The sequence below is a fragment of the Rhopalosiphum maidis genome, chromosome 3, assembly GCF_003676215.2.
Source record: "Rhopalosiphum maidis isolate BTI-1 chromosome 3, ASM367621v3, whole genome shotgun sequence".
Taxonomy (NCBI): domain Eukaryota; kingdom Metazoa; phylum Arthropoda; class Insecta; order Hemiptera; family Aphididae; genus Rhopalosiphum; species Rhopalosiphum maidis.
The window spans coordinates 10,356,577-10,382,103 of NC_040879.1; the positions used below are offsets into that span (position 1 = coordinate 10,356,577).

Consider the following 25,527-nt stretch of genomic DNA (forward strand, 5'->3'; position numbering starts at 1 on the left):
TTGTATTTAATACTGAATGATACTGTATACAATTACCTTGCCTTATTTAACAGCTTTATACTTATATGCATATTCCACTTTATGAAAAAAACATGATTTATGACAACAATGGCTTGAGAACTGTATTTAGAAATAGTTTCAGCATTAGTTGATTGGTTTGTCTTAATATACCAAATATCTGTATAATTAAAAACGAATGTGCACATTTCAGTACCTATAAATTGTAATATTAAAATTAGAATTTGAACAATATTAACACGTAATAGATAAACGTACTATCGACACATAATTGTAATCGACCGCAGTCACTATCATTAAGTACCTTTATAATTATATCACACGCGTCACCTTTAGCCAAAAATCCTTTACAAGTCTTTCATATCTTTTTGATTGTTTGCAAGTTACTCGATCGTTATGTTATCGCAATGTTTTTTTCAGTGAGCTCTGAGATCATGTGAGTTCGAGTAACCAAAAATAATAACAAAAAATAATGAATATTAATAACTTACAATTAAAAGCCATTTCAATGCCGGTTAAATACGTACCCTTAATTTAGTGTACGATTCTTGAGTTATCTTTCCAATATAATTTTTCTTCATAAATTGTAATTACATATTTCAAAAACTGCAAAATATACATATATTATCTTTAACTCGTCTTTTCACTAAAAACATTTAATATAGGTATAACTAATTTTAATACAAGAAAAAAATTCCAAGAAAATGTCATAATTACTTATAATAATTGAGTGATTGTAAATTCCACCGATTTATAGTTAGTCGATTTTTGGGTTGAATTTAAAACATTTAAATTCCACCGGTACGTTTTTTTTACCTGAAAAAAAAATGTAAATTCCACCCATGGTAAAATCCATAGATTAAAAATATTTTTAATATAGTTGATGTAATGAACCTGATAATCTCAGAAATTCTAAATCAAAACCATGCCAAAAATATTTAAATACCATAATTTCGTTATTCAAGGGAAAAAAATATTACTATTATGCAATTCGTTAAAGCTGTATCTAAACATTATCAATCTATATTTTAAATTGTATTCAATTTTTTTCAACCACTAACTAGTGGTCATTATTAATTATTATAAATATAAATCGGTGGAATTTATATGCGCCTGTAAAGTTGGACATTTTTTGAAATATTAATATCATTAAAAATAAACATATTTCTTAAAATATTTTTATTTTTCATAGGATTTAAGAATTGAGAATACATTATATTTATTAAATTTTCTTTGTTAGGATACGCTTATAATTTATTTCATTAGACTGTTTTATTGTTTTAATTCACACATTATTGTTATACGTTATACTTACATTACATTGCCATCTTATTGTTTAGTACTTTGGTAAACAATAAATACACAATATATACCAAGTACCTTTTAATATTTTTCGAAATTTAATATAATTCTCTTTAAGAGGATTATATTCTTATAAATAACAAAAACTCATGTTACATATACGTTAAAGTACAAACAAAGTATATTGTAATGAATAATAATATTAAAATAATACACATTTTAACAACATATCAATGTGTAAGATAGAACTTACGGAAACACTTATTAAACTAATACTGAATAAAAATACAAAACCATCAACACAAGTAGAAACAATTTTAAAACATTACTAGTTAATCATATTATATAACTTAGTCGAATATAACAATTCATAATTTATATAAAAATGTTAAATTTTATTTAATAATTTAATATACAGAGTTGGTCCTTTTATCTTAAGTTTTTAAGGTTAGAGTACATAATTTACAAAATAACGAAGTTAGTATGATTATTAAGAAATAACATTTAATCATATTTTTTGTTTCGGTGATTTAAACAAATAGTCAATAGATAAGTAATACTTAGAAAATAAAATTCAGGATTTTCTCAAGAATAATAAACAGTATCAACTCCAACACCAACACCAACACCATCAATCAGTAGTGAAATTAAATGTGCAGATCCTTTTTTAAGAAGAAACGTTATTTTCACTCAAATGTAAATAAACACACATGTGATTGGTAAGATTTTAATCGAAAGAGATGTGTAAGAAATCTATGTTTATTTTTGAAAATATATTTAAAATTATACAACTTACAAAGATGACATGCTGAATTGGCAATACAATATTACAATAGAAAAAAAGGTTTATATGAGATGCTATCGTTGCTAACAAAGTAACAAATTTAATGATACACGCATAAGCAACATTATAAGATGAAAAATAAATTATAACACAACTGTAAGTTTGTTAAACAAGTAAATGTGTTTCATAGACAATTTTAAGCAAATTTAAGTTTATGGTGTACTTGAAATATTTAAAATTTAAATGTAGTCTTGATAAATTGTGTTGTATTTATATACAAATACAATAATTAAAATTCTACACAAATTCTACATAAATAAGCTACTTGTCTACGATGTGCATTTTGCTATCATTAGAATCTCAGTCAAATTATTAGTACTCGACACAGTTTGCATTTACATAACTAACGTATAAACAAAGTTTAGATACAAGGTTTTATTGAGTGAATGATTTTTTGTAATAAATAAATGCTCTAAGCTTTGATGAAAATATAATAATTCAGTTGAGTGTTTATATGGTGGTGAAATGATTGGATGCTGTATGTGTGGTGTGGTGACTGGTGATGTAATTAATGTGGAATGGAGAGACATGCGCAAAAACTAGTTATGTTTATGTGTAAATTATGTGCCTGTTGATTCCAGAATTTGAGCAGTAAAAACTTAATTACGTTCGTAGATAATGGATTTTGTAACTGTCACAGCACCCGCCAACTGAAAAATCAAAAATAAATATTAAATGTATCATTATATACATAGAATAAATAACACTATTCATACCTAATATAAACTTGCCAAATAATCCTGACGACCGCAATTAACGTTTCTTATATCCATCATTGACAATGATTGTTCAAATGATTGCAACATCAGTGTTCTCTAGATGGGAATACAGTTTGTGCCTTGTGGTCGTCAGGTATTAAATATTATTCTCAGTTACAAAGAAATAATTCATTGTTAGGACCACTGGGATGTCGACTTAGCATTTATTTTTAAGCCATGGCAGATGTATGGTCACAGTTACTAATCAATAAATGCACTTGATTGAAATTGGACGACATTTTTTTCCAACAAAGACTGAATCAATGAATATTTGTACATAAGAAAGCATGTTTAGTTTGAACTTTTTGTCATCGCTAATTAAATTCATACTTTAAATTAATTGCTGTTCTTATACGGTATACCCGAAAATTATTCATCATATAATTGTAATTAATATAATATAATTCCAGCTGTTCATGTTTATTTATCATGATTTTCATTTCAACACAATAATTTATTTATAAATTCTTATAGTAGTTATTCTTAATTAATTAATGGACATGAAGTGTCTTATAATATTCTAATAGCACATAATATATATACTATACAAGTATGTTCAAAACAGTCGGAACACTATGATTATGAATCTTGCATTTTTCTGTTAGAGCTCTAGAAGTGGGACAAAACTTAAATTCAACTTTCATTATCCGGATGGGTTTTCATGATTCATAGAAATACTCGTATGCTTGTTATGCTATTTATCTTCTCTAAAGAAAAATAGTTTTGAAATTAAAGTATCAGCGTATTTTGTTTTTCATTGTAGCAGCAAAAATCTATTTTGAATCAATAATATCTTATAAGACTCTTAATTTTAATTATTTTGAGTTAATTTTTTTGTATTCAAGACATTGAGTGTCCATTATATTCTTGTATTAACATAGTATAATACACATATTACGTCTTATATATCGTAAAAGTTTAATCAATATACTAATTATTCACAGCTGACGTTTATTCTTCTGTTTGTTTTACTCCGAAAGCTAGGATGAAGTATTTTGTTTTCCATCATGCAATAATTTTTATATATTTTATACTCTATGAGTAATTAGTGAGTTTAACGCCATCACTAAGGCATACAAAGTAATTTTTAATGTGTTCACAAAATTAAAACGTTGTTTGTTCATTATTTTTCTTAGCGACGTTTATATTTAATCAAACGTGAGGAGCGGTAATCTCGTGATTATTTTATTTGATGATAATTGCTCTCCTGAAGTTTTGGCATTCACATGCAACACATCTACCAAACAAGCAAACAAGTAATTGTTAAAAACATAAAATCAATTTATCTTTTATTATTCAATTATTCTGTACAAAAATGTAATAAGCAATTTAAGTTAGCTCACCTTCTAGGACTGTCCACCACGGACAGGCTACGGCAGTAAATGCAACGCTAAGCGCAGGTGGTGGTGGTGGCTCGAGTGGTTGAGGTCGGAATTGTGGCACCAATAGCCGCCGATTAAATTGTTGTGAGTGCCCAACAGATTGCTGTTTTGGTTGATGATGAAGATGACGGTTTGTAAAAACAGGTGTCGGTGTCTGTTCATCACAAAAATTTAAAGAATTGTCATGTACCATCCTAGATGACATAGCTATTGTTGAACCTGTAACAAATGAACGCACACGTATTTTTCATTAATTATATTTAAACTGATTTTTGTAATTTACTGTGATACTTTTATACTTACAGTTTGGATATGGTTGTTTACGCCTTATATCAGTGGCCATGATCTCCGTTGTCCATTCAACCATATTATCGTCATTAGGTTCAGATGATGAGTCACTCTCACAGTCATACCGATCCCAATCAGCTACTGGATCACCAGCGCTTCCCCGTTGCAACCATTCTCGATCAGGGTCCTGACCAAATGATGCGGCAGCAGCGAGCGCCCCAATGAATTCGCCATCACTTTCTTGTTCATCAGAGTTTGATTGGCTATGGTCTGAGTTTGATCCCGAATCTGAGCCATAACTATTCTCGTAATCGGTAACGGTGTAACTATTCGGACCAGCGCTGGAACTTCGACGTCGATCTATAACGGTTATATTAGTCTTACTACTCTGCTTTCGCTTCGTACTTTTATGACGTCTTCTACGCCGCTTGTTCTTAGTGCGTGTCCACCAGCCACCCGGACTTTTGTGCACGTACTGCGCAAAACCCGATTCGGCTGCTTCAGCAGCACAATAATAAGGTACAGGAGGTGGAAGTAACAGTTGAGGCTTTTGCTGATTTTGAATTTGTTGAACGAAGCCACCGCCATACTGATCCAACCCATCGCTCTCAGACCAGGCCCGATGTGGATGTTGCATTTTTCCAGATTTTCCTGGTGTCGATGCGACCGACGATAATCCTCTTACACTTCCATAACTATTCAGTTTCTGTTGTAGTCGATGCTGGTAGTTATACTTTTGTTTTCGCCTACTTTTCTTTCCGCACATGCTATTATAATTATTGATTTCGTACTGTTGTTGGTAGGGCTGGTGATGTTGCTCTGTATCGTGGTCATTGTTATCCAGCTGATCGAAAATAGATGTAGAGCATGGGTCACTGAGTCGCCTCTATTGTAAGTGAGATCAAAACAAAAAAACATCAATGAATGCAAGTAACAATGCAGACAAAATCAATGATATTTGTTGGTTAAATATTTTATATCTATATCAATAATATTATCTAATGCTAGTATGACCCACATAAGTTTAATATAATATACTTGAATACTCATACTAAAAATAAAACTGTATAGAATTATTAAAATGATTAAAATATATCAGTACTTGGCTATTTTCTAAATCTAATAGCATAGCTACCTAATATTTTTTAAGTGAAGCATACAATTTCAGACCAATGCTTAATTAAAGATAAATTTATATAATTACATCATTTTTATAACGTAATGGCTCATTTTTTTTTATAGATAATTTGTACGTGATTATGAATTGTCTTAAAAATACATCACATCTCAGTATATAAGCTTTTTTTGTTAAAATGAATATATTATTATTATTATTATCACCATAATGAAACTCATTTAAAATGACTATAATTTATAATGTAAAGATGTGCAAATAGATTGATATTGACTTAGTTCCGCAATAAATCTGGCATACAAACTTTACTATTGTCAAATCCAACAACTAATAGACACTTGTGAAAAAAACCTATCTTTCCATCTAATAAGTTTCATTGTATTATTAAACAATAAAATATATCTTACCGGTTTGCGGCCCCTGCGTCGTTGACGCTCAAGTTGTTGCTGCTGTTGTTGTTGATAATAATAGGAAGGCGTTTGGGGTGTTTGCTGTTCGCTACTGGCCGCAGTTTCATAGTCCCATCCGTAATCATAGTAATCACCCGGTTCAGAAGTTGTTGCCGGTGTCGTGTAGGACTCGAGTTGCTGTTGCTGGTAACCAATCACTGTGGTGTAATCATCGTTATCCTGATCATAATATGCGTTGGTAGTAAAATCAGGGTTCTGATCGTATCTGGTTTCGCCGCAATCGTCTTCTCTACCACCACACTCCTGTTGGTGATAGTGGTATTCAGGATTACCATCAAAACCTGAGGTTACCGTTTCAACCGGCTGTATTGGTGCTGTTAAATAATTAATGTCATAAAATTCACGCATATAGCTAATATTAGTGTTTTTACTACCATCCGTTACAATAGTTGATTGTAATTATTATTATTATCATATTCATTATTGAAATAATAAGCTTTTAACGGAACTATTACCTTATGTAACCCAAAACACTTGCTATCGGGTATTCAACACAATGTCATGATGGGGCTGAAGTAGAATGTAATGTATAAATAAATAAAATACAATTTCTAAAACATTTTAATGTAACTATCTAACAATAAATTATTGAAATGTATACAATTATAAATAAATTAGTGATATTAAAAACGAAAATTTCTGGACTTAGGTATCTATCCTCTATCGAAAATAATCCCTGAGGGTGTATTTATCTAACAGCCTTTAATAATGTATATTAATAATCATAACTTGTGTCTATAATAATTAATTACATAATATCAATATTAATAATTTTAAAGACTAAACAAAATAAATAGTATGTCCTGAAATATGTTCAAACTAATTTGTAATTATATTACAATACACGTAACTAATCAAATGAAGCAAGAACTGCTAAAAACCGTGCTCACTACCAAAATAAAAATAAAATTATTAACCTACCTATCTGTAGTCGATTCTCAATAATTTTATGAAATTATAATACCATATAACTTGGTACACAATGGTTATTATACATTTTTAAATATGAGACTAACTTTTTAGGTTAGAAACATGCCGAGGAAAATGTTCAGAGTGCATATTGTATATTTGTATATATGGAAGTTAATTTATAGAGTCCTATTTTTTATGAAAACAACCAGTAACGATGATAATTTAAACAACTGAAACTAAATCGTGTGACACTTCTATATTAAAGTCTCTACTATCATATATTACACTACGGCGCTTTTACCTACACATTGGCGAAACACTAAGTCTACAACTAAAAAATACATGGCACAGAGATACTTACTATATCATACATATTTGGATTTTGGGCTATTAGGTTATGGATCCGCTGATCGCGGCTGATCGTCTTAGCGCCACCGTCAGATCACAAAACACAGTGTCTTCTTCTGAACGAGCGCAGATTTTGACTCGCTTGAACATTACTTCCATAAATTATAATATATTGGTAGTGGCTGCTCCTAGTATAACTACTCGTACTTGAAACCCTACTATATAGGTACTCCGATGATAAATATTAATACGGAGCACATTACTATAAAATATACACGTGGGACTGACACGAGCAATTGCGTAAAAAAACACAAAAAAATAACATAAATACATATACGCACCTACATTCGCATAATACTAACATATATATGATATTATAAATAATAAGCTTGATATACTTATAAAAGATTTAAATTTTTCAATGCCAATAATATTATTTTTGGAAATAATGAGCTATACTTGATATTATTATTAAAAATGTTAAATATTATAAAATTTTTCTAATAATTTTGAAATACACGCCTTAAAATACCTTTTTTTCTACAAGATATTGCTTTTTTAACAACGAGTATATAATATTTTTGTTCAAACATAACGAAGTGCAAAATATAACCAATAGCGACAAGAAAGTTATTAAGTCGGTACTTTTAATATAAGTGGTTGTGCTAAGGTATAATGGTACAAATTAGGTCCATTTTTATGTTCCAGATATGTATGAGATGCGTGCGACAACATTTTCTAAAACAAAATTTATCATGTTATGTTCTAAACGCTATTTGTTTTCATTGAAACGTAATTATTGTGTTGCGTAAGACAGAGTACGGCATATAAAACTATTAAAATTTGCAATAATAATAGATATTGGAGATACTAAGTACCGAGGGACGTGGATATCAAGTGGTTGGTAATAAGTATGCAAATAGTGGTAAATGATATTATGCTGCATAAATAATAAATTTGACATATCAGAAGGTATATCAGATTATTTCATACGTATATATGTACATGTATAATGTATATATTATTATATGTTTATAATTATAAATAAATAGTAGGTACGTCGTATGTGTGTAGTATGTAAGGTAAGTCATGGGCTAAGATTTATATCTATGAATTGGTATTTTTTCAGTCCTTTTACGCACAAATGTAGTTAGTAATGTACTAATGTCCACGAATGGCTGTATGTAGTTATACAAATAATAAATTTTTTTATTTTGAAAAATGTTTACTATTATAAACATGAATAGGGCATATTTTGTATTTTTGTGCTATTTATGTTACACTGTAAATTTCAATTTCGTAAAGTCAGTGTTTTTAAAAATCGATTAAAATTCCATGAATTTACGTATTTGAAAATAATACTAACAACAGTTATGTAATTTGTAGGAAAATACTTCAGTTTTCTAATTCAATAAATTTTAAATGTTAGAAAATGCTTTACTTTAATTCTATATAATATATTATAGTGTTTTGGAAATTATTTGTTAGTTTATTGCATATTTATCTTATTTTTTATGAAATATAAATTCTAGCTTTACACAAAAATATTATATTAAATTTATTGAAGTAATATATCTATATTCGTATTGCGATTAGTTAAAATAGAAAATCTATATGATTTATTGTTGTGTACCTAGATAGTTTATCAACGATTTCTACATTAATAACAAGTAATTTAATTTTAGTACTTCTTCTACATGCCTATATACTATAGGTACTCAGTCAAATAATAATAAAGCATAGAAACAGATAAATATAAACACACACACACACACACACACTTTAACTTTTATTATAAAATAAAATAAAATTCACTAGATATTAACATATTTTCATATTGAACGAATACAACGATGTACTACGGGTATTATATTGTTACACGGCCATTTTTATTTTATCAATACCCAATAATCTATAATAGTTTAATTAATAGCAAAAATTATCCTAAGTTTGTTAAAAAACATATTAAATTATATATATACATGTTGACCTTATGCACCTAAACAAATATGCCATATTTATTTAAAATAGAGTTTGTCAGAAATAATTTTTTATTATTATATGTAGTGTATTGTAATTATATAAGTATTATTTTTTTTTTTATTCAAGTTTGTTTCACAATTTTACTGGTCTATATATATATTATGGGTATATTATATATTTTATCATAATGTATTACAAATGTTTATTGTTACATCACTATGTATGTATTAATGTTATTGTAAAGCGAATACAGTATGTATTTAATCAGTATTTACTATTTATTATATTATTATTAAATTTCATGTACTCAGTTAAAAATACTAAATTAATGAATATACATTAATAAAATATAATAAGATGTATTTCCCACGTGTATATTTAAATAATAATATAAAAACTATAAAGTATTGGTGCCGAAAACTATCAACCGTGCGTGTACCATAAATTATATTGTGCTGTAATTTAAATGAGAGTGTTTATGTAAATGGAAAATTTTTGTTTTTAGTCAAATATGCGCGCAATTTATAATAAATATACGTTAAGGGATAATAACATTCCACTTAAAAAATATAGTGTTACATTAATGTACCTAAAATATATTATTAACTGGAAAAACGTCATGCATAAAAAGAGCCACACACTAAAGGCCTAGTAAATTCATGTGGAAAAATTACTTATGAAACTGACATGCAAATGAAAATGTAATTGAAATACTTCAAAATGCAAAAAAATACGCTTTAAAAATGATATGAAGAATTTTAGGTAGGGTAAAAAATTTAGTATAATATTAGATTGTAAATTATCGAATTTTTTAGGTTTGACTATACTGTGGGCAGAAAAACATCGTGGTAGTATCTACCTCAAACCATATTTTAGTGTAAATCAGTATATATATATATATATAATTGGTACTATCAATAATCTGTAGTCTATAATATAGACAAAAAGTGTCCCATTTCGACCCATTTGTATAATATAGTAAAAAAGACTTCTTCCATTGGAAACCAATTATTTTTTATGTGTCTAATGAATGATAACTGTGTGAGTGGTTTTAAGTTCAGATGATTTGATTAGAATAAAGGGAAACATCTACACGCATGCACGTAGCAGTTAACAAGAACGAACCGTTAAGCGTCATGTGTTAAACTCAGTTGTATCAAACTATTTTGTCAATTATATTGGAACTATAATATCTAATATATTAAATAAATAATAATATTTTAAAAATCAACAAAAGCTGTTATCGATAATGTGATAATATCATTAAATGGTAAATAATTAGACGAATCCAAAGAGACAATAAAATAAATAAACGATAAATATTAAAAAAGTTATAAGCAAACTAATTTTTTTGATTTTCCATGGTTCCCAAATTGTTATTATTTGATAAATTCAAATAATAGTTCATTATCGATTATTTAGGAACCAAATATTAACTTAATTAACTAATATCTGCTAAAAAAGTTACTAGAAAATTTTTTTTTTATTGATAGTTATTATTTGAACTATAACAATATTTAAAACAATACGAAAAAAATATTTAAAAATAAAATTTAATCTCAGCACAGTGCTGTGAACTGGTAAAAAATAATTCAGCAGGGAAAGGGTTAATTGAATTAATTTTTGAGTTTTTATATACAAAGTTTAAAAATAAAATATTGAAGAGTTCAAATTTAAAAAAGTAATTTTTTTTAAAATAAACTATGGCAATTTTAAAATATGCAGATGGTGTAGTATTTGATAATCAGTACGGTTGGCAAAAAATAAGTGACTGAGGTAGAAAATATTTTTTAGCGTTAAAAACCTGTTATCTGATATGAATTTACCCTAAATAATGAGTATTTAGTATAATATAATATGACGTTCTTCATTAGAAATTTAGAATTGTTGATTATTCGTATAATGCACCTGTACGAAAATAATATCAAGTAAAGACAATGTTTAGTATTTAAACGGTACTTATACGAATATCATTGGTTTCATGGTTATGAGTATTTTTACTAATATAATATAATATATATATATATATATATAATAGTACCTGTGCATAATATCCCGTTCGGAATTCGGAAAGAAAACAACATAAATTCAGATTAGGTAGTATTAGTTGGTTGTCTTTAATTGCTGGTCATTCCTTACAAATCTAGAATAGTTCTGAGTTAGAACTGTAACCGACAAACGTTCGTTTTTAGATTGTCGGTGGTCGTGTGATAAAAATAATCACGATAATAATGAATAATGATAACGATGATAATAATAATCACAAACATGGACGTAACACGCTGTACGGGTTTTTGTAAGAAAAAATAAATAAATAAAGCGTTTGTACTTACCGAGCGTGACGGCCATCTGAGCCAGGCCCTTCGTACAACTGTCGTCCGCGTCAAAGTCCGAGTCGTCGCCGTCGCGATTTTCGTCATCCGATGACAATTCGCCGCCGCTGTCGTCGTCATCACAACTCGGTCGGCAACCACGTACCGTCACATATTCCACGCGATCCGCGTCAGCGACGGTCGTGGAAGAGCCAGCACCGTAATAGTTATCATAGTCTCCGCAGTCTGATGTCGGGGCAGAGTCTTTGCTGCCGCCCACGAACAGCGCCGTCAACGATGCGGACAGGGCAGCGCCCAGCGACGATTTCTTGCCTCCGCGTTTCCGTTGCTGTTGCCGCCACCGTTTCCTGCGTTGGCGTTCCGCATTGCGGTACAAGCTCATCTGTAAACGATTGCTATAAGTACCAAACACAAGTACCATATTACATGGCAATAATGTACTAAACTCGACTGTGATTCAAGGCACGATATCAACATCAAAAATCATAGGTTCACGAAACAAAAAAATAAAATAAATAAATACTAGAAACATATTTTTGTACTAAAAAGGCAGATTGTGAGTTTTTTATATTGAGACGAGTAATGGCTAAAGTTGAATTGATCTATAAACGATATCAAACCAATGTAGAATTTACAGCGAGTCTTTGAAATTTTTATAATTTATTTCGGATGATATATTGAAAAACTGAAAAAGTAACGGAAAGACAGAATTTTTACGCTACCTAACCACTTTCAACAAAATCGATTTTTTGTAACTCAAAAACGAATCATTGTAAATACTTGAAATTTTTACCAAATGTTTATATTAGCGTTATCTATTTACGATTACATTTTCAAAATATTTAGAATTTTTTTAAACTATTTATAAACCATTGAAATTTTCGATTTTTCTAACTTTTTTTTCTTGAAATGCCGATAAAAAAATTTGACTTTTCAAAAAATCTTTAAAATTTAATACAAGGTTTATTATAAATTGTTCTTGTTGTATTAAAAAAAAAAAATCAAAAATCGTTACTCACAATTTTTGTTTATAAGCATTAAAAGTTCAAATGTTTACAAAATATGTCAAAATTGCGAAAATTTGCAAGGCATTTTGAAGTTGAAAATTCATAAAATTTTGGTGATTTATATCTAAGATTAAAAAACCCAACACAAGGTCCTCCATAACTTTTTCTTCAAATAACAGTAAAAAAAAACTCCAGCGTCAATAAAGAAAAAAATTTATGAGCGTATAAAATTTATTTTTTTACGAAATCGAATAAAATAACAATATATTACAATTTAAATATAGGTAATAATATAATATATCCTCCTATAATTATCCTAGACTTACAAATCATCTCCGTTTAGAATCGTTTTTCGTATACAATGATAGCTATCACTGCATTCAAATTTTACACATCCATTATAGTGACATACTCATATCCATGTCTACTATGATACAGCAAAGCGATATCCACTTGCCCGCCTTTTTTTTATGTTAACTACGCAAGTTTAACATTTAAGAGAACGTTTAACGGACGTTTTTGTGGAGTTTTATGTACTGGGTAAATGTGACGACATTATTTTATAAAACGAATAATGATCTCTCTGAGATTGTTTTTAAGTTGTGTATTTTATATTTTTCTTTCAAAAGTTCTGTCCTATGTAGAGATGTAAATGCAAATTTGTCTTAAAAATGCATGATCTAATCACCTTGCACTCGTATGCTGGCGCGCACCGCGGCGTAAGGGACGGCACCGGTGAACAGAACCGCTCTGTTTTGATTTTGTTTTAGTTTGACTGGCGTGGATTTGTGACGATTTAATAGGTTGCAATTTCCGTCATCCAAATCTTTGTCGTTGCCGTCATCGTTGTCGTTATTGTGGTATTCCTCGACCACGGTTGCCGGACCAGGCCAAGTTGCAACCAGCTCGGCGCATACCGTTTGTCCAGGGCGTACAATCACTGTGCGGAACGCCTACGTTACGGATTAAAAAATATTAACATTTTAGTTGGAACTCGATTAAAAAAAAGCAAATAGAATCCGAATCACTGATATTAAAAAAAAATATATATATTTAAAAATAAAATAATATATTCATATTGTATTGATTCTAAATAATATATACGATGATATTTTTAAAAATGTATTGTAATCGAATTGCGAAGGCTGTTATGCAGATAATCATATTCACAAACAAGTTTAAGGTTAGACGAAATAAATTTAATATACAATAATTCAATTCATTATAATAAAATGAGTAAAATGTGCGCAATAATACATGCTTCACAGAGCTTTTTTTTCAAAATCAATATTGACCAATGTCAATTATAAAAATGTCAAATGGCACAAAATAGTTGGAAAACATATTAAATATATCCCATCAGTATAATAAATGATGTATATAGACAGATATTGACGTATTGTTTTGTCGAATGAAAACTAATTTATATCATTTACCTTCAGTATTCATATAGAATTATTCAATTATACTAATTATTATAAGCTATCCTAGTAATAAATGTATGCACAAAACAAATACATTAGTTTATAATTTTATCGTATAATAATACTAAATAATATAATATAATAATATACTATAATATATTACTATATATATTATAATATACTTATAATATTAATCATGTATTAGAAACAACGAAAATATTATACAATTAATAAGTATTGTATTATACATTTACCTATCCGCAACATTTTACTCATGATTATTATTGGTAATGATTTCTTAAAATTAAATTTAAATACAAATATCATTATTTTTTCTATTTCAATTTTTTTTTTAACAATTCAACTTACTACTGATATATTAGTTTATCTACCATTTAACTAAATCGTTATTTTTATTAAAAATATATAATCATTAGTGTACACGAATTATAATTTTAAATTCTTTAAAAAATTGATACACATTTTGGTTTTTGAACTGGTAAATTTAACAAATGATACTTGACTTGTAGTGATGTCATGTTTTATTTATCTAGTTTTCTGAGTGCCTATCTAGTACATTAATATTGTAATTATTAAATTCAAAAATCAATTTCACAACCATACTATGTGTAAAAGGATTCTAACCCTAAAACGAGATCATATATCCAGCACGTTTGGGATATTTATTGTCATAACGTAATTAAATTAAATGTATTATAAATGTAGATCGATATTAATTTAATACTATATCATAATAAATCGCAACAAAACGCAACATTTTAAATATAATTTAACATATACATAATACATAATATAGCACCTACTTCGGCAAAATCGTCGACGGCCCAACACAAGGCGGGATACACGGGCCGCTCTCTAGGTCCCTTGGCTGCGTCCATACGCCTGCCACTAGTCGATGCGTACACTGTCTGCTTATTATTTCATCATACCGTGTTAAGTCAACAGCGACAAAAATCAATTAGAAATTGCCGTGAAGACCGCGCAGAAAGTCCGCGAGATAATATAATATATACTCACGTGCACGTGTCGCGACAGCAGCTGAAGATCGTATTCGCAGTCTCCTTGCCCGTCGTCGGCCGATTCGAATTCTCGCGAACCGTCGCAGTAACTGAAACAGGTGGCGGCTTTTCTGGGCACACGCACGCACACGGCCACCGTGAGTGTGTACCGCAGCCGATGAACGATGGCGTTCAGGCACACCGTGTGCCGCCACAGGATTGCTGGGTCGCCGATCGGCAACATGGTCGGTTTTTGCTGCTGTTGTTGCTGCTGCTGTTGGTTGTGCTGTTGTTTTCGGTAAGCCCGAGTGTCGTAAGTTACCTATTTATAGACGCCGAGGTGATCAGTGAGCAAAGAAAAATTAAAATTATTACCCACAACACACACACACACACACACATATATATATATATATTTTATATATGTACATATTTTATATGTTTTTTTGTTGAAAATTCTGTATACTTTATGATATACAAAACGACTACCTTCAGCTTAACTTATAACTGTATTTTTACAGAATATCATACATCGCAATGGTTGGCAACCGGCGACCCGCGCCGCTATTGTACGACCCGCTTTAAATTTTAGAACGAGAATAATTTTTTATACATTTTTTTATTTTAATGTTTTAGACAGTATTTTTTTTTCATACCTTATAATTTTAGAATATAAAGTTTTTACTTTTATATTGCCCACAAATTCTTTTTAATTCTTGAATGTGACCGCTTGTCTAAAAAAGTTGCCGACCACTGATATATTGTATTTATTTACTGTCCCCTAAACAAGTGGTAATAATTCTAGTACCTACCTACTCTCAAAACATACAGTTTATACATCGATATAAATGAAGTATGTACAAGATTATTGGCAAGATTATAATATTTGATTATATTTATGAACGATCGAATATTGATAGACAAAACCAAAGTGAGTTTATGACTGTATTATATGAAGCGGCGTGAGACGCAACACGAGAAATAATATATTTTGTAAAAAAAAAAAGATTTAGAAAAATATTAGTATACGTCTAATGCGGTAAGATGAAATAAAACATAGGTCGGTGTCAGGACGAGAATTTGAACGTTTATGAATTAAGGTATTAGGGTACTCGCAGTGCGATGAAGAGGGTGTTTCATAGTCTCGTAGAGTTATTATATATAGGTGTATGCACATGTGTCCTTACCTTTCGCCTACGTTGTGATGAGGACGATCGGCTCTTACTGCACTTGCGCCTGTTTCGCCGGCGCCGCACGAAAAACAACAAGTCGTCCGAGTCGGCCGTGGCGGTAGTCTTCGTGCAGTCCTCGTCGAACACAAAATATCGGAGGAACACGTCGGTCCACCAGTACGCCGAGGCCGCCTCGTCGTCGAGTTCAGATCCGGTGGTTGTTACGCAATTTGTAGTCGCTGCTCCTTATTAAAAAAAATATATACATATGCATTGTAAGACGTATTCATAAAAACGAGAACGACAACGTCACGATGAACTTAAAAAACGCGTGAACTGAACGGGCCTGTAAATTGTAATTCATTGCATTTTTACGCGTCGGAAAATGGCCTATTGTTGTGAAATGTGTACTATTAATATTTTTTTTTTATTATTATTCCTCTACACGACGACACATCGACCTGTTACCTAACCTGTTTATTTTTTTTTTGATCATTCACAGTTACCTATACATTTTATTGCAATGAGTTAACAATCAATAAAAATTAAAGTCAGAGTAGAATCGCCCACCTTAAGTAAAACGACTCCTAAGAATTAAAAAATCCCACAAGAAGGCGATACCGCACACGTTAGGAATCACTTACTTAAACTAAGTTAACCTAACCTTTTTTTTTCAATATTATTATGATATTCTCCAAAACGTTCGACGATAAAATAACGGGTGTGGGACGCCCGCCGCTAGTAAATACGTACATAACAATATAATACATTATGAAATACCATCGTCATTTACCTGTGGCTGAGGTAGAAGCCGAACGTCGCGAACTGTCGTCGCGGTGTCGTCGGCTCTGCCGGCTCTGTCGGCCGTTCACGACCGCGCGCTGTCGTTCCTTTTGCCGCTGGTACGCGATGTCCGCCAGCAGACGGTCTACGGACGAAAAAGCGGCTGCCGTAGTAGTGCGCTGACCGCCGACGCCGTCCACGCGCAAGGCGGACGGGCGCCGCGGCGCGAACGCGGGCGACGTGGACGCTTGCATACCGAAGTCCACGTGGCCGTGTTGTAGTATTGTCGTGTCGATTTGGTGGTGGTTGCGATATAGTGGTTTTGGTAATGATATTTGGGGAGATAGTTGTAGTGGTGATGGTTGTGATGGCGGTCTTGTTTTATTGATATTTATTATTATTATTATTATTTACAGATGGTGACGAAGTTGTAATGTATCGTCCTCGACAGTAAAGTGGCGGCGTCTGGCTGTCGCTTGCTTGAGGGTGGTGGTGATGAGTTGTTGTTGTACCACTGCTGATGCTACTGCCGCCGCCGCCGTCTCCGCTGTCGTAAATATCTACACGCAGATAAAAACGTTTCGGTTATTTTATATTTTTATAAGTCGACACTCCGGTCAAACCAAAGTACATGCAAACCATGCAGACATACGATATAAATTATTACGAACCAAGCCAAAATCAGTAAAAAGATTCGTTTACTTGCCAATTAGTCATAAGTATTGGTAATATTGCGATCAATAACGATAAATAAAAAATATATAATAATACATAAACGTGGTAAGCCACGGTCGTCGACCCGCTGCTGATAGACGGCATTTAAAAAAAAAAAACAAAATATTTTGTTTAGGGCTAGGATTTATATTTTATATGCATTCAGCTTTGGTATGCCGTTTATTTTTAAGTGTTTTTTTTTTTTAGAAAATTGATTAGTAGTGTCCAAAAATCGCCGCGTATATTGCGATACAAACTATTTATTTTTTACTTTGAATATTACAATTGCATTGTATTAACTATTTAATATGTGTAAGTGTAACTATATGAATGTGCATATTTTATGAAACAGACATATATTATTTAAACGAAAGTAATAATGTAAAAACTATATGTCGAGTCATATTACTCTGATAATTATTTCGATTACATAAAATCGGTTTATTTGTCTTCGAGAAAAACAATTTAAAAATTTGTTAATAACTGTGAATTTAATTTAAAGTATTATCCATAAGTACTGACAACAATTATTTAGCTAGCATAAAAATAAGTTAGGTTTTCTCATTCAGTCGATTTTAAATTTAAAAAAATTATTTATTTATATGATTATTTGAAAACTATTGGTAATCGTTAGTTTATTGTGTATTTTACTATTTTATATTGTGTATATATATACATCCTAGCCCAAATAATAATTGTTACAAAATATGTCTACTCAACAACGAGTCCTCGACCGGTCGAGACAAAAACAATGTGTGACACAAAATAATAATACATAATAGCAATCCAAGCATAAAAAAAAACAAGTATTATATTGCTATAATATTATACTTGAGTCTAATATTATATTAATAACGAGTTTTAGATGTGCAGAAAAACGTGATTGATATGTGCGTAAAATAGCGAAAACGGTTCGTTTATAAATTATTATGATGGCGTCTTGTATAGGTATCAATAATTAAAATGTAACGATTGTGATGATTTAAGTATATCTGTATTTAATGATTTTATATTTTTTATTTATTAATTATTCAATATTATTAATTATTTATAGCACCATAATCTATAATAACACTATAATATATTAACGTGAATATAATAACGCCATAGCTCATTGATAATATTACTCACTGATAATGATATTATGATAATACGATTGTGATGTAAATTATGTTTATTGCTATACATGAAGATAAATTCAATAGTATAGTGTAGGTGAACGATTTTTTTCGATTTAAAATAATTTCAAAAAAGATTTATTTTTAAATTTACAATCAACGTTGTCAATTTTTTATGCTACGAAATGTAAAACCTTTTATTTAAAAAAAATGTTTTAAGCTGTAAATTGTTTTATTTGATTTACAACTATGACATTTTTATTGATAAATCAATTCTAGAACAGTATAAAAACACTAAAAACTAAATAGGAATTGATTTGAACAAGATTTGTTAAATAGTTAAACAAATAAATAAAGATGGAAGAGGTTTATGAATACTAACAATACAATTAATTATAGGAAGGTAACCACATTTTGTAATAACTAATAGCCTAATAAAATTGTGTACTAAAATTAAAAGTATAATAATTATTATACTGTATTCCTAACAGTGTTCCTTACTTAGACTTATAGTATTAAATATTAATCCAGTTCAAAATAAAGGACAGATTTTAATTCCAAAAAATTGGTTATTTAATAGAATGAGATTGTACGAATCTATTAAACATAATTGTATGATTTATTTTATTACACTAATAAAGTGACAAAATGAGATTTATATTAAAAGATAAAGTAATAATTAAAGCTATTGAAATGTATTATTTTTTATAAATACATTGTAGAGATATCTAGTAATAATAATTATTACTATACTGAATCTTACATGCATTAGAAATCAATTTATAAATCATTTTAAAAATAAATATTTTTCGGTAATATAAACTCGAAAACATAATATAGGTACGACTTAATTTGTAATGAATTTATTTTAGCGCTTATAATATTTATACTGATTTAATAAAATTGAAACTTAAAAGTATATCTAAACATCAAACACTAGGTATATTTTAAATGTTAATCTAAGTAATAAATGTATAAAATGATACTATTTGTGTTTGGTTTGTTTTCACTTTTAGCAGTAGTAAACATAATTTAATCTTTAACTTTGATGTATTTTCTGGTACTAAATTAAACCTAATTGGAACATTCTTAATGTACTAAAAACATTTTAGGAAAAAATGAAAAAAATAAATTACAACACAAATTAAATTCAGAAAATTTGTAGGAATTTCATATATATGAAAAATTTTAGTTGTAATTTTTAGTTTTGATAAAAAATGTTATACTTGGCCAATAAATTTGTAAATTTAAAATAAGATTTCTTATAAATTATTCTTATAGACATTTAAAAATATCAAAAATATTCGTGCATAATAATTGTATAAACGTTTAAATTTTAAATCTTGGAAATTAAAAACTGTCAATATCACGAAAATATACTACCTAAATATTCCTGACTAAAAATCGTCAGTTTTTCAATTTAGGTTTTAAGGTTCGAAAATCTGTAAAGTAAATAAAAAAAATGAAAATCTAAATGCAAGATTTAAGCAAACACAACATCCTTTGTTATACACCAAGTATTAATAATTTCAACGAATATACAACGGCGCAAGTCATTAAATATGTAAATATTATGCTCTATATGTACGAAAAAAATCTTTAAATATGCAAATATTGTACGTATACTCGACGTGAAAATACGAAAAATAAAGTGGGTTTGATTTAAACTCGTATATATAGGAATATGATCAGAATAACATATATAATTATTGCCAATTTGTTAACCTATTATAATACACGATATTAGTACAACGATGTAATACTGTAACTCGATAATGGACTTTTACACAGGCCTAACACGTCATAGTATAAAATTTATCATTTCGTCCGTTGTGTTGAACAGATATCGGACGATGAGACTGCGAATAACACAATATTTTCACGTCTTTGCAAGATAAATCGTTCGAACGACCAAAGAAATAGTATACGTACAGACGCGGTAGAAATCGTTACAAATGATAGAAATGTACGCGAATAATATTATTGTTATGAACAATAACGTAAGTAAGCCGAGTGTCGGCGTTTACTTCACACTTTAGTGCAAAACCGCACTCACCTATTTACGATCGTATTCCCGCGGGCGCGTCACCGCCGTCTTCCTGTCGCACACACACAAACGCACCTTCCGATCGATATGATAATATTATTGTATTGCGACGACGACAAATATTATTACAAGACAAAACGGTGGCGATGGCGATTACAACATTGTATTATTATAATATGGTAAGATATGCGATCACAGTTCACACATCACACGTTTTACGTGCCTATATTATCATCTACTGTGCACTAGCGTGTAGGTGTCGGTGGAATCACACGATCACGATATTACTGCGGTACGTGAACAATATTATTACGATATCATAAGGTATTTTCCGGCACACACGCTACACGTACAAATGCCAGTCACCCGTGTAGTACTACTGTAATAACGTGCCTATTCGTTTTAATATTTACGTAAATCGCGTGTTTTTTGCACGCACAACGCCGAACGAGCAACACCCGACAACGATCGTCGAGACACGCGTCGTCTACTGCCGCCGCCGAGCAGTCGCCGATAGACACATTATTATTATTATTATTATAATTATGATAACAGAAGCGACGACCGCCGGCGGCGGCGAAATATCGATCGAGCGCCGCCGCCGACGCGCGCTGTGCGAGGGTGGTGCTTAAATTACGCGACTTTCGTAATAATAATAATAATATTATTAAAGTGTTCCACAGATGGCGCGAACGTAATGGGAATCGTATTATATAATGGTAGTCGTATTATAATGTACTACCAAAATGACTAGATATTAGCACATAAACATTAAAATAATTAATTTACCCTAATCATGGACGGTTATCAAAATCCGACCGACGTTGTGATTACGTGCACATATTATGTATATAGTATATATTATTATAACCTAAGAATCTCAAAAATATAATGTATGTACGTACTTACATAATTACGTTTAATTAGATAAAAGTTTTTAAATTATAAACATTTTGTTTTTACGTTTTCGAATATGTATACGTTATGTAAGTGTTAACGTTTAACGTTAATTGTTATTTGATTTGAAACAATGAAATTCAACATAAACACGAGAAAAAAATGTTCTGTTAACTTTTTCAGTGAAACGTATGTACCTAATTCAAAAAACGTCAATAAAGTATTTCAGAAAATATTAATTATTTTAGTTAGCCAATTTTGTATTAGTTATACCTACAAGATTAAAAAAATGAATTATCATTGGACCGATAATGTTTATAAGTAAGTTCCCTAACTTAACCTATAGCGTAAAAAAAGCACAACAATTTTTATTAACGTTATTTTGTAATTATTTTTTTAATTTACATTATAATATAGTATATACGTATATTGTTTACTATTCATTTTAAATTATGTTTATTGATATACCTATTTTATTTAATAGTATTTAAATGTTTTCGTTTAATTTGTTTAATAATTATCTGTTATATAAAGTACTATAAATTAAAATTAAAACCCAGTTTTTAATATATTTTTAAACTTTAAATGTCAACAAAATGTTATATTTAAACAAAAAATAATAATTTTATTAATTTTGTTATAATGGGTTTAATTCATACAATATTATCAGTAGGCCTTTAAAACTTTTTTCGCCACTATACCTATGCACATATACTATTATACAATATTATTTAATGTAGACAATGAGCTTTTAAAAAGGTATACATTAATTTTTTGCTATTTACACTACAGACCTATTCACATTGTTCAATGGTACATTGATAATTATTGACTAGATATAATGTGTATAATTAAAGTAATATTATTAATAATAAATATCATGTAGTAGATTTGATTTGATTTAGCAATAAGTTTAATCTACCGGCATGCATTACTGAAAGAAAAATAAATAAATTATATCGATATATACTTTTTATCCTTAAAACTATCATTATAGACTGTAGTGGTTCAGATTAGTTGTTTCTTATATCTACAATAATTCATTATTAATTTCTTATTGAACACACATAATATTAATGTTATCTACTCAATTATGATGAACATTATGCACAATACACTCATCTATGTATTACGCAACAGAGCAACATCACAAGTTTTTTTTTTAATTCTCAATGCATTTTAAACATAATTTATTGTGTATTTTCATGGTTTTTTACATATTTTAATAGAGCTATATATTTGCGTGTATAATATTTTGATTCCTAATTATATTCAACTTTTGGAGCGAACTATTTTTTTAGGTCGATTTATTTATTTTTTCGTATTTATTACGAAAATCAGTAATAGTGTAATACTATAGAAATGTGTAAGCCCCAATATAATTATAATAATAATTAAAGTTTTAAAAATAAGATTACTTCCATACTAAATAGTGATGTAAATAGTATTTACATAAACTGAGTAATATAAATATAAGATATTATTTATCAGTAATGATACAATATGATAATGAGTTAAATCGGTTAGAAAACGAATGATATATCATATTTCATATATGTATATTATAATGTATGATTTAAATTGTATTATTTATTTAATCATGATAATAATATTTTATCATAAGCGCAATTCATCATGTTTACCAAAATTTCAAAACAGAATAATTTAAAATTATGAAAATATTTTTGAATAATCAAAAATAAATATAAATATATATACATGTATGTAAGAGGATATATGCTAGCTGTTTTGTTTCAAAGTGTGGTAATTATGTAGCAAAATTAATTAACCAACTTAATCAAAATATTAAAACAGACGTAGATTAATTTACGAATTAAATGCAATTACTAAGCAATATTTTATATTAATGATTAATGGAGAATTGCATTTAAGATATTTTGAACAATGCATTTTTAATTACTAAATCTTAAGTAGCTTGTTACTGAAGAAATATTAGTGTACATATTATTATAATTCATAATTAATTATAAATTAACGGAATTTATTTAACCACAGACATGACACTTTTAAGTTTGTTTAGATGTTGTAAACATTTTTGTTTTAATTTTTTAATTTGATACCTATAACTGGCTATAACTTATTTACAATCCATGCATATTTTATAGAATAAGTAAATTTAGAATAACTTCTTAAGATATTTACATGATGTGAATAAGATAATTTTAGGAAATATTAATATAATATACATCAATACATTCATGGATTCAAGTAATTAAAAAAATTAGAGTTCTTGTCTTTATTAAGAATTCCTTGGAAGATATTTATAAATATATATATAAATTATGAAAATAATAAATAGTAAATTAAAAAAAGAATGTTTGTATTATAAGCAATCCCATGATTTGAACGCATAGTTTAATCTAAATCAAAACATTTTAATAAAATAATTTAGTACCAGTCCATGCTACAAACAATAAAATATGACAACACATTTTAATTGTATGTATGTTTATATTAAAAATGTATTATTAAGTTACACATTTTAAAACTTTGCATGTGTTTTTTAGCTGTGATTAACAAATGTTTTGTTAAAAAAATTTGATTTTCACTAATGGTTAGTTAATAAGTAAATAGAATTTGTGGCACGATGCAGTAATCAAATGAAATTCAACGCCCGTACAGAAAGGTCACGAAACAATAATATACACAATTATATCGTTTTATTTTTTAACGAACCCGATAAAACAGTGTTTACACTGACTTGCTACATTAATGACTGACAGTTTGTTATAAGGAAAAACTACAATGGAAAAAATAACAAATAACGATATAAACGCTTGAAAATGACCTAGATATATTTTATAAGTTATTATAATATTGTGAGATTATATTTATCTTGGGATAATGATGGTGATATTTTTAGCACACTTTTTGAAAAAAATGAATGGCTATGTTATCTGAAACTTGTACTGCGGTTGAGGACAGAAAAATATGTCACCTATGCTTAAATAACTGTTAAATTTTTATTTATTATACATTTATACTACTTGACCAAAAAAAATGTTGAACCTAAATTTTAGAATAATTAATTACCTATTCAAGAATACACATCTCATAAATACAATCTTCCATAATATTTAAATTGAGACCATTGCGGTATTGTATATTTAAGAGGACGCTACACTCGCATGTGTTGTTTCTGTCTTAATAATGTAAAACGGTGTCCCGTCAAATTGTCGCGGTAATAATATCGCTGAAGTAATGTCGTGGTTCATTTCATAGCACATCAATAATTTTGCGCATCATTATTATTTCAATATTTATTATTTTTAAAGATAACAATCAAAATTTTTTACAGTAGATAGCGTTAATTACGACGGTTACCATGATAGGTTTTTAATTTTTACAACTGAAACAAAATTAAAGTTAATGCAAATATGTGAACATCGGTTGGCGGATGGCACTTTTTCATGTTCACTTCATATTTTTAATCAACTTTACACAATACACGGAGTTAGTTATTCAAATGTCGTACCAACTGCATATATTTTACTACCAAATAAGAAAAAAGAGACTTATAAATGCATGTTTCTTGCATTAAAATCCTTACAT

At 29.0% G+C, this 25,527-nt stretch overlaps 1 protein-coding gene across 1 annotated transcript; it reads right to left on the reverse strand.

Annotated features, from left to right (window-relative positions):
- Positions 1–1,741: 1,741 nt before the first annotated feature.
- LOC113559728 lies at positions 1,742–21,522 on the reverse strand. Its single transcript, XM_026965470.1, is given in 13 exon segments — positions 1,742–2,814; positions 2,881–4,159; positions 4,266–4,523; positions 4,608–5,478; positions 6,135–6,511; positions 11,774–12,155; positions 13,469–13,483; positions 13,485–13,733; positions 15,029–15,133; positions 15,243–15,545; positions 16,411–16,640; positions 17,189–17,738; positions 21,067–21,522. Coding segments are annotated over 11 exon segments (3,123 nt in total). The 5' UTR covers positions 17,433–17,738; positions 21,067–21,522; the 3' UTR covers positions 1,742–2,814; positions 2,881–4,070.
- Positions 21,523–25,527: the final 4,005 nt, after the last annotated feature.